This window comes from Cottoperca gobio, chromosome 10, assembly GCF_900634415.1.
Source record: "Cottoperca gobio chromosome 10, fCotGob3.1, whole genome shotgun sequence".
In the NCBI taxonomy this organism is placed as follows: Eukaryota; Metazoa; Chordata; class Actinopteri; order Perciformes; family Bovichtidae; genus Cottoperca; species Cottoperca gobio.
In genome coordinates this window covers 20,466,018-20,477,475 of record NC_041364.1, presented here as the reverse complement: position 1 = coordinate 20,477,475, position 11,458 = coordinate 20,466,018, and the positions used below count along the sequence as shown (strand labels likewise).

At 41.4% G+C, this 11,458-nt stretch overlaps 1 protein-coding gene across 3 annotated transcripts in view; it reads right to left on the bottom strand.

Annotated features, from left to right (window-relative positions):
* The window catches only part of smad5 (SMAD family member 5), an 11,388-nt gene extending 102 nt beyond the window's left edge, over positions 1 to 11,286 (bottom strand). The window contains exons 1-7 of one of the 3 annotated variants that reach the window (XM_029441878.1): positions 11,044 to 11,286; positions 6,556 to 7,473; positions 5,163 to 5,480; positions 3,488 to 3,595; positions 2,279 to 2,500; positions 1,917 to 2,173; positions 1 to 1,001 (exon numbers count right to left, since the gene is read on the bottom strand). The exon at positions 1 to 1,001 is cut by the window's left edge and continues 102 nt beyond it. In XM_029441878.1, coding sequence (XP_029297738.1) covers positions 858 to 1,001; positions 1,917 to 2,173; positions 2,279 to 2,500; positions 3,488 to 3,595; positions 5,163 to 5,480; positions 6,556 to 6,958 — 1,452 coding nt within the window. In that variant the 5' untranslated portion in view covers positions 6,959 to 7,473; positions 11,044 to 11,286 and the 3' untranslated portion in view covers positions 1 to 857. Of the gene's footprint in view, positions 1,002 to 1,916; positions 2,174 to 2,278; positions 2,501 to 3,487; positions 3,596 to 5,162; positions 5,481 to 6,555; positions 7,474 to 10,305; positions 10,445 to 10,517; positions 10,676 to 11,043 lie in introns of those variants that run through there. The other 2 variants (XM_029441876.1, XM_029441877.1) reach the window with 2 other exon arrangements.
* Positions 11,287 to 11,458: the final 172 nt, after the last annotated feature.

The following is an 11,458-nucleotide window of genomic DNA, read 5'->3' as shown; positions in this document are numbered from 1 at the left end:
AAAATCCATGAGTGCACAATATTGTTAATACAGTGAGTATGGAAAATAGTCACTCTTACTTGAACTCGAGAGTACGAGCAAGAATCAATGATGATGTCCATTGTCTGATTATATCATAAATGACTACTTCTATTGCAATAGATGTAACATTCAAAATGTTGTTAGCTTATGGCATGTTAAAACTTGTTCAGTGATTGATCTCCCATATCAAAAACTATCAGGTCAGCATACATAACCTTCTTAAAAAGGCAGTAGCTCAGTGTTCATTTCTAGCAGTAGAGACTATAAAAAGAAAGCATTTGTTATATCTGAGCCTAATGGTAAACATAATCGTGTCTATATCTTAAATTGTAAATATCCGACATTGAGACAACAATGTAAGAAAAGTGTTCAGTAAAATTCCAATTTGTCTGTCGGACATAAGGCAGAGTAGTGAAACAGTTCTGCTACATTAAAAACTACACATACAGGGAAATAAAAACATTTGAGAAAACAATAAAAACTTGATGCAAAAAATTAACATTTGACAGATTCAAGCTCGACAATGGAGTCCTCGATTCTTGCACGTGTTGTAGCATCGTCAAGCAGTAGTGTGTCCATGACGTTACTGCTCCTTGGGCACTCCTTATTCCTCTCTTTCTCCAGGTGTTTGCTCGTAACGTGACTCTGTTTCAACAACTCATTCCGGCTGTTTGCTGTTGTTGACTTTCCAGCCAGAGTTCAATATCCCTTCCCAAAGTTAAGTGTAAACAGTTCAGCCATTAAGACCACCTTAAATTATAAATCACGGAGGGGGAGAAAAAAAAAAAGTAAAAAAAAAAAGTAGAAAGATCTCCCAAGCTCCCACAAGTCCATCATTAGGACACAGAGGAGATTGGGTTGAGAGGTGAACCCATTTGCGTTAGCACCTTGTCCAGCCACTGGAGGGGCCCGTGCAGGTGCACCTCGATCCAGCAGGGGGTGCTGGTGACGTCCTGTCGGTGATACTCAGCTCCCCAGCCCTGCAAAGCGGCAGAACACATTTAACACAGGGTTGGTAGAGCTTTTAAAAAATAATAATATTTAAGCACTTTCAAGCTACATAAACGGATGTTTCCAGACTTTAAATCGCACTAAATTATTATAAATGCAATTAAGGCTGAAAGTAACGAGACAGTTCCTGTCGATTAATTGTTGAGTCTATAAAATGTCAGGAAATAGTGAAAGATGTCCATCAGTGTTTCCTCAAATGTCTTGTTTAGTGTAGAACTAAAAACATATTCAGTTCAATGTCATGGAGGAGAAAAGAAACAAGAAAATATTGATAATATATAATAGTACGAACGAACAAGATGATTAACCTTTGCAGCTCTAAATGAAATTGCAAAAAAAGTTAAGTTTACAGAATACCTTTGTAAACACAACACTCAATTGTCACTTTGTTTATTTTACCTGCTGTTTATATTAACTTCGATTGTATGTTTTGATCATGATTATTTAATGCTTAGCTCGTCTGGTGTAAGACGCCAGAAGACAACACACAAATATTCATTTCAAATATAAAAAAATGTTTGGTTTACATGAGTGATTTGGTAGATAAGAAACCAACTTGTTGAGTGAGTGTATGTATATGTGTGTTTATGTTTATGTTTATTTATATATATATATATATATATATATATATATATATATATATATATATATATATATATATATATATATATATATATATATATATATATATATATATATATATATATATATATTTTCAAGCATATTCCTAAGGTTGAAAACTTAACGATTGCAGTTGTGCATTATCCAAACTTTGTACGATCCTGTTCATAACTATAATACTCATTGCGATGATGTTTGCCTCTCGTCAAAAGAAAGTGAGACATGTATAGCTGTGCCTCCCCCGTCTTCCATGAATTCCTTACCTTGACGAAGCTCATCCTAATGGTACACATCTTGGTAAGCTCATAGACGGCCTCGAAGCCGTGGTTCACCGACTGAGCCAGAAGTTGAGCAAACTCCTGGTTATTAAAAATCTTGAGGCTACATCCACTGGGGATCTTGCAGACGGTGGTGGGGTGGAAGCCGTGGTGGTAATTACAGTTACGGCTCTGGACAAAAATGCTGGTGTCACTGAGGCACTCTGCGTACACCTCCCCTCCCACGTAGTACAGGTGCACTCCTGGTTAACAAAGACAAATGGATGGTCAGGACTTTCAAACTACAGCTCAGCAACAAAACGTACACGTCATCAACCCGCCTTCCTGCGCGTGACCGTTAGTCGTACCTTTGCCGATGTGCCTGCGGGTGTTCTCGATCGTCGAGTTGCGATTGACGTTGGACAGCAGTCCGAGGCAGAAGCGGTTCTTGTTGTTTGAAGGGTCAGTGAAGCCGTCCACCAGCACACTGGTCGACGAGGCGTGGTAAGCCTCGCCTACTCGATTGTTGAGTTCATAGTAGACAATAGAGCACCAGTGGCTCGGCTCCTCGTACTCCACTGGTTGCACATCTGGGAAATTGCACAACAGGTAAGATTAAAACAGGAATCATAAACTTGGCCGATGACATCATCAACGTAGCATGACATTGATCGAGAGGCATCGTACAGAGCCATAGTAATGTCTACCGGCTCCACAAAAACTGATATTCCTCACAAATCAAATTACACTGAACCCAATATCATACTGTACACCCCAACATATTAACAAGTATAAAGCCTTATTAAGACCATTTGTACAGGATTAATTCATTAACAATGGATAACTGTAGTTAACATGAGCAATGCAGCTCGTTAAGTAATCAAAAGTATTTCATACAGTGCGAAAATAATCAAATTCAAGAGAATTAAATCCCTTCATTATTTAATAATTTTTTTTCATTTTGACATTTGTAGTTATTTAGTTCTTATCTTCTCAGATACTATACAAATACTAAATATTATACAAACTACTCAAAGAAAAGTATGATACAGTCAGGTTATATTTTACATGTAGAGGTATTAGCCGTCAAAAACATCTAAACCGCTTTACAAATTTTAATGTAGGGAAAAAAACCCAACTAAATATTTGTTCAGACTGTCATATATTCAATATTAAAAGCCTCAGATTAGGGGCAAAAAATGTGACGAGGAAATTGTCGTTCTTACAAACTTTTAGACATGACAATTACCAAATGTTCATCAAGACGACAGCACATGTGGCATTAAAATGCAACTCCCTCCTTCATTTCAGTGAGACCACCGCAGAGGAACAGGGCAGTCCAACAAAAAAAGCAGGTCCTGGCTTTACATTTGCAGCAATGCATTGTCATGGATAGTGCCCAGCACAGATATGTCGAGACGGAGTGGAACATTTTTACTGCAACTTTCCAGAGTAGTGAAATTGTGCCTCAAGTATACCATTACCATCTTGGACTTCCATAAGCCTCCAAAATGTACTTCCTTGTTGGAATTTCATCTTATTTTTTATTGGTGTAATGCTCGTGTGTCACTCCTCACCTCCTCTGGCTACGTTCGGTGGCACCAGGGTGCTGCTTGTTTCCATGGACTGGCTCTCCTGGCCCAGCTGCTCATCAGGGGGCATGTAGGCTGGGGGTGGGGTGTCAGCTGAGACATTAAGAGAGCAGTTAGTGAGGATGAGACCAGTTGTTGCTGCTGGCAAATAGTGTCTCTCTCTCACACACACACACACACACACACACAGTACCCCGGAAACAGTGTCAGATTTCACATATTCCTCACTTGCTAACCACATGCTAAACCATTCCCGACAGAGATGCAATATGAGCTCTCATAGCCCAGATTGAGGAACAGAGGAAAAAACAATGCAGTAAACTCCACTTAGATAACAAGTGAGGAAATATGAATTATTATGATGCTTGTGTGTGTAGACAATAACCATCAGGGCTTTTCAGCACAAATAAATCTCAATTCCTAAATTGCCATGAAAAACTTTTTCTGCCCGACTGCCTGCAGCCACCGGATGTGTCAGCAGATCTGGACGAGCGCAGAATAGAGCGCTAGTCACCAAACACACAGCAGCAGTAACATCCACACATACCGAAACACAAGTACAATCCCAATAGTCAGGTAAGGAATTTCTCCAATATATCAACACTACTGAACATGACGGAGAGGAATGTCTCGGTGAGGTGATATTTCTTCATGTTAGATGCGTCTGTTTTGTCTCCCGTCAGGAACAATGAGACAGAGAGGCTGCCTGCTCCACTGAGTTAGTGCCTTGACAGCAGCCAGCAGCCACGTCTCTGGTGGACAATGCTTAGCTGGCATTTCCTTTGTTCTCATTTAGGGGTGTAGCTTTATTTGGATGAATATAATAACTTGATCTGGTAACAGGACGGTAAAAAAACATTTTCCAGTGATGAAGTTATCATGCATGAGTTACTTTGAAGATTTATTCATAACGTTGACATTCAAATTTCCAAACACTTCAGTGTTAAGTTCAAAACTCAAAATGTATTGAACCAAGATAGATGTAATAATTTCCAAAATGCACGACATGTTTTTATTTAACAAAAATATTCTGCTTCTATCCATATTTGTTGGTGTTCAGCCTTTCAGAACAACACTTTCACTGTGGTCAAAAAACCGTTTGCTCTCCGGCTTGCCCCACATAAGGGAGGCCCGCACTGACAAGTTATATTCATGAAAAGAAAGTCGATTTAATAAAAAGACTAACTCATATAATAGGTTTATTACTTTATTCAAATAGAGGATTTTGTTCGAGAAATAAAAAATAAAAAGTTTTTTGGGTGATGACATAAATTCAAAGCTTCATTTGAAAATCTCAAGAGAATCTTTGAATGTAAAAAACACACATTCAGTATAGCCTTAGTTTAAACTATTAGTAATTATGAAGATGAAATTGTATGACATCCTAGTAAACAGTTTACTGAGTCAGTAATATAATGTTGTGCATCCACAATGTCCCTAGACTGGGAGTTTTGTAAATGATATGCATGTTAAAAGGGATTTACCTGGATCTCTGATAAGTCTATGGTCACTTAATTGTAAAAAAAATACTGAGTCCCCCCCCCCTTACAATACATAACTTAAAAAACAGAACTCCCCAGAGATGACTACTAGAAAAACACAATAGTTTGGCACCTTGCCCAGGGTCAGGTACATCATGAGTATATTTGTATATTCGTACCTGGGAGCTGGAATGGACTGGAGGGCCCCGAGCTGGCAGGAGAGTTTGGGTAAGTACCACTGCTGGCTGGAGAAGAGGGATACGGAGAGTTGGGAGAGATGGGAAAAGAACCGCCTCCTCCTCCACCACCTCCACCACCACCTCCACCTCCTCCTCCGCCGGTGCTGCCGCCCCCGCTGTGTGGCTGCTGGAAGGACTCTGGAAAGGTGGCGTTCAGGGGCATGTGCGGCTCGTTGTGGGTGAGGTTACGGAACTGTACCAGCAAGCTGTGCTGTGGGTTGAACTCGCTGTGCCGCGGTACCAAGACAGGAGGCAGCACTGGATGGTGGAACAAAGCACACATATAGTCTTTTCTTATTATTTAGAAAACAATTTGATCATTACATTCAAGGAGCCCACACGTCTTTAACCAGAAAACCAGTTTTGTTGTAGAAGAAAAAACAAACATACAATCCCAACCTATGTCTTGAAACATTTAACAAAATACAAAACATTGTCAAACCAACAATTCTGAATTCCTCAAAAGCCACTTTAGACCTTGGTAAAGAGAGACATTTGTTTTCATTTTCAACTTCATCAAGAGGATAGAGTGCTGCTTGGTTATCATCTACTAAGTGACTTTAGGAGTCAGGGCTCCAATGCTGTCCCTCTAAACTACACAATGAGCATGACATGTGATCCATATGCTTGAACTAGTCAATACAGAGCTGGCAGTCCCAATCCAGCCTAATGTCAGAAAGGTTGCCCCCTCGGGGTCACCCGTGAGTGTATGTGATGTATGTGATGTATGTGATGTGTGTGTGTGTGTGTGTGTGTGTGTGTGTGAGTGAGTGAGTGAGTGAGAGAGAGAAGAGAGAGAGAAAGAGAGAGAGAAAGAAGGAAGTTTAGTCTGAGTGGTTTATGCATTTAGTAAGCCACTCTGTGATGCCACACCCCATCTGGAGTGCCTGAGGCATATAATCCAATAAAACCCTAAAATTGCTAGTGATATTGATTTTCTGTGAAATGGAGGGGGTGGGTGGAACAGGCCCATTTGCTGACAGCCTCCTGACCTCTGTGGATTTGTTTACCAGCTCCACAGTTTACTCAAGAGCTCTAACCAATTTGATGTGCACAGCTGCACACTGGTCTAATCTGTCTCGTATTGTACATTACAATAGAACACATTTGGTAATGAGGCATCGAACAACCTTTTTCAAATTTGGAAAGGTAATGTGAACACTTGTGCTATTAAAATGTATTTATTATATATAAACTTTTTTGAGTATAGGACAAATAAGGTGCTTAGGATTATGTGTTAAACATTAACCTATTATACCCTCCAGTAATCTAGAAAAAAAACCTGAAGCCAATTCTTTGACGTCTATATTTTGGTGAAAGCGTGAGCACCTACCAGGACTCTCCACTCGCTTGTAGTGATATGGGTTGATGCAGACCTCCTTCTGTTTGGAGCCAAACGGGTACTCGCACACCTCCAGGGGCTTGAGCTCGTGGTGGGACTGCAGGTCCGGCCAGCGCCACACTCTGCAGTAGATAACGTGAGGCAGACCTTTCCTGTGTGAAACCTGTAGCCGGCCGTCCAGTGATCTTGGAATGGTAACGCACTTGCTGGGCTGCCCGGGGCAGCTCAGAGCCTTCTCCAGGTCCTCCATGGCACCTTTTTTCTTCTTCAGCTTTTTCACGAGCGCATCCACTGCCTTTTCTGCCCATTTCTCCTCCTCGTCACCCTGCTTCCAGCCGAGCAGGCGTTTGACTGCTGGGCTCGTGAAGGAGAAGAGACTGGACATGGAGGTCATGCTTGATGCTGCAGTGTAGGTAAAAAAGGAGGACCAAGGGGGTCTCGGGGTCCCCTGCTGATGAACTCCGAATTGCGTTAGTAGCCTAAAACGATGTTGGAACGTGTGGTCAACAAGAGAAACCACTTGAGTGTGTGTGTGAGAGAGAGAGAGAGGCCAACAGAGATGAGGGGTGGGGTAGGGGAGAGGAGGCTTTAGCCTTGTCTGACCAAGGACAGGAAGCAGGGGAGGGAGGGGAGTCAGCAAGCAGGACGCAGCTGCTGCTGCTCAGGAAGGGCCCTGCAGCAAGCGGTCCGGAGTTGGGTCACCACCACTGATGGAGGGAGGGGGTGCAGGCTGCAGGAGCTCAGATCAGGACCTCTGTCGAACTGATACGCTGCAGCAGGTCTCACCTGTGCAAGTTGACAGGCTAAGAAATAAGTAAGACACTGCTTCTTGACAACTCCCAGTTCCTCTCTGGTCCCGGATCAACTTCTTCAACCAGAGCACAGTCCGTGTTGTACTTCACCAGCCTTCTGCAAAACAGAAAAGAGAGCAGATACATGTAAAGATCAGCAACACTTATTTGTTTGGCATTACGTATACACTGTAGATAAACAAGCAAATATTCCTATCATTTGTAAATAATATCACAATTAAAATATTTTTAAAATCCAAATCACAAATGAAGTCTGGACCTCAGCACAGCTTGTGAAAAAAAGGATGATCAAAAATCTCTTTGATCTGACACATCATTTCCATAAAGAGACTCAGATAATTGCCTCATCCAAGTTTCAGCAAGACTGATAGGTGCCAAGTGACACATGTAGACTGTCATACATTTGAAAAGAAAAACAAGAGGGAGAATACTCATAAAGCCAAACAAATGGCCCCAACCAGCATGTGAAGCTGGCAAGTTGGTCAACCAGGCAGCATCAAGATGAAAAATGGGAAAATTAATACTTTCAAACATACAGTTAGTTAAACTGTGATTGATTATGGAATTAAGGTGAAGTAACTGGTCAAAGAGGCTTGGGATGGAAAGGGAAAAAGATGTTCATCAAATGTTTTACATGATTTTTTTTTAAAGACCAGAATCCATGGTTTTGGACAGCATACATTTACTTATTTGTAGCCATGTTACATGTGAGAAAAAGTATGTTTAAAGAGTGGGCTGAAACAATACTTTTACTCAGACAGAGTGGGGGTGCCAGCAGAGATGTGGGCAGCACCTGTTAGGCCTACATTAAAAATCAAGGTCTTGTTCTAATTATTAAAAAGTACAGCAGCTGTTTTGTCAATGCTGTCGTGGAAAAAGAGGAAACATACTGGTTGCCATTTCTGCCACCAGATAGGAAATAAAACCTACTACAGACACTAAAATAAAATGTGTACTCAAAATGAGTGAGAAATAAATAAAACTATTTTTAATTCTGAGACTTTGATACAATATGATGGTTAAAAAGGTATCCATCAGCCATTTCTTTATTGCACAACCATGAGTCACAAAAAAGTAATTGTGAATCACCACCTTAAAAATGTATGCAGTACTGCTTCAGGATGTGTCCAATGCTTGCCCCAACAATCTGCTGTTCCCATCTACTAACGTAGTGATACTGAGCGTTTCAAACCATCTTCCTGACGCAGAACTACACTAATGAAATGCTGTGATATCTGACACTTCTGTCCATATCATGCAGCCCCGGCAAGCAGACAGTCAAACATATGTAGCCTGCAGCAGCTGTTTGGGGGCTTGTGAAGCCGGCCTTAGTCAAAAAGGATGTGACCACAAAGGGCTGCTTCCTCCCTCATCCCATATCTGCCCCGATCCCTCCCTTCCAGCACACAGCTGTCCAACAGCACTGCACCCACTTCCACTACTCATTGTTCTACATGCACATGAAAGCAGAGAGAAACCTCCTAAAGATTCATGTTGGCATACACAAAAATGACCAGCCTGTAAATGTTTCTGTCATTCACCAGATTATGTTCCAGCTGCTGTTTCCACACAGCCTGATCAGTCAGAGATCTGGATGCAGCCAGGCCTCATTTAGACTGGATCAGCAGTGATTCATCAGTTCATTGTAAAAGGGTGAGCAATGATGAATAATAGATTTCAACATAGGGACATGTCCAACCTGACTGAAGCAAGCAGAAACATATGTTTGATGAACACATCGTAAAAGCCGATTTACATCTGAATGACTAACCCTTCAGATAAAGCTGATCATCTCTACTAACTGATAACGGTTCACACCAATAGCTCTTTGTGTGTTCGCCATCAAAGACATCAAAAGGCTGAAAATCAAAATCAATCTTGGCCGAACATACTTTCACAAAGCCACATCATGAAAGTGGGTTGGGGGAGAACTAAAGCCCTTGATTTACTGTTCATCCAACAAAACTAACTGTACTAATGATTAAGGATTGTTTGTGAACTGTCCTCAGAATTCCTGAGCATATGGGTGATGTACAACAAACAGTATGACCTACATATTTTGTATTTAAAAAAAAAAATTATTGACACATTGAACAATCACAGCCTTGCTTTTTATAGATAAGTATTGTCCAAATGAGATGAAATTGTTTTTCTATTGTACCATGCCCAATGTTCATATATGTTAACAGTTCAAGGCACATGATACTTTCAGCTGAAGATAACATGCCAGGAGACTGTGAATCCGTGGCATACAATTCATACTGTAGAGTCGATACTCATCTGAAGCTCTGTCCAAAAGCCAAAACATCTCCATAAAAAGTGGAAACGAATCAAACTGGAAGTGGTAAACAACAAAATACGCTGTTAAATGTGCCTGCATAAGTAGCTGTTTATCACAGCCGGTGTCTTCGGAGTTAAAGTAATGCAGTCGTTCTCGTCTACACAACATGCAACATGGAAAAACTCCAAAACGTTGCCTTACGGTCTGTGTGAGGTCTGCCTGAAATGCTTGACAAGTATGAAGTGCAGGGAACAGACAATATGGAAGAACGGTGAGTAGTAAGCACCCCCCACCCCCCCGAGAAAGAGAAAAGAGATTCAGAGAGATCTAGCGTTACACCAATCCCCAAACAGTAGTAAAAATAGCTTTTAGCGCTGCTCTAATCGAACTGTACCACGGAAATACGCACAGTCATAATATAATACAATATGTCAGTGGCACAAACTAACCCTGGTATGTAGCAAGCTAATGTAAGTAACCTCGATAATTTGCTAACTAGCTTAGCTTACGTTAACGGAACACAACTTGTTTAGCTTAAATGTACAGTCATGCACCTCATAACAACTATCACTATCTAGTTTAAGAGTCTAGCACTTCAGGACGTAGTTTCCTCTTTAAAATGTGACTTTTAGAGCCATAGTTTTCTACCTCGTAACGGTTAGCCAAAGTTACTTCACCCTTCCTCCTCTTCCTCCATTCCAGAAACTTTTTGAACTCCTCACAACTGAGGCTAGTAGCTATGCTAGCTGCTAGCCCAGCCCACCGAGGGAAAGTGCCGAGCCTCTGCCCTGCGTACCCTGCTGATGTAGCTGCCGGAGTTCACTTACTCTTTTAACGAAACATTTTGATGAGTCACATACCTTTCAACAACGCACACAAGCCATGGCAATGAATTTTGGTGTTACGTTAAGCCTGTAGTTCCTACTCGCTTAAAGATTTTCTCTCGTTTTCCACCTTTTCTTCCCTCCGTCTCCCCGTGCCATGTCCTCCAGATCCTGGACACAAGTAGACTGGGGAGGCGGAGTGCATATCACTCCGCTATTGACAAACTAGGGCTCGCTTTGGTGTTACAGCTGAGGATAATTCGGTTACTTCTTGCCTTAAACGTACCACCATAACATGAGCTAGAACAACTATTTGATATAGTTTGCAAACGCATTACATTTCATGGCTAACTTTGGAAACGTTACTTTGCTTTCCTTTCCCAGAGATAAGGGAATGTTACGAGTGAACAAACTTGTTCCGCCTTTGGCAGTTATGGATTATTACGGTGTTAAACGTCAAACATAACATCAGCAGCGGAACCTGAGACAAATGAAACGTTATTGCGGGTCTTTCTTTAAAACACGTGTATGATGTTTCAGTGTGTGAAGTTGTGATTCTTACGGTGGTCGTGCTGCGGCTCGGGAACGTCTCACAAGTTGCTGGCTCCACTCAGTCTGGAGCACTGCGGTTTGTTGTGTGTTGTTGTCCTTTCTAGTCACTTGTTCCAAGCTTCAACAGCCCCCGCGTTATTCATACATTTAACTGTATTAAACAAACTAATAATCACCATTGTACACACACCGAGCCCCAACTCTGATAATGTTGGGAGTGCGGATTCTTCTTTCAGTCTTCAGATTCCCAATGAAATGCGATGTCCCTGTTCAACCACTCGTGGGCGACCGACACCCGGTTTCTGTCTGTTAAAGGTAGATTTACAACATCCACATTTACTGGCACACTTAACAAAACTTTATTCTCCTTTATTCTTTATTTTCTGAAGTGTTTGCCTGTCCCATCCCATGCAGGCAGTAATGTA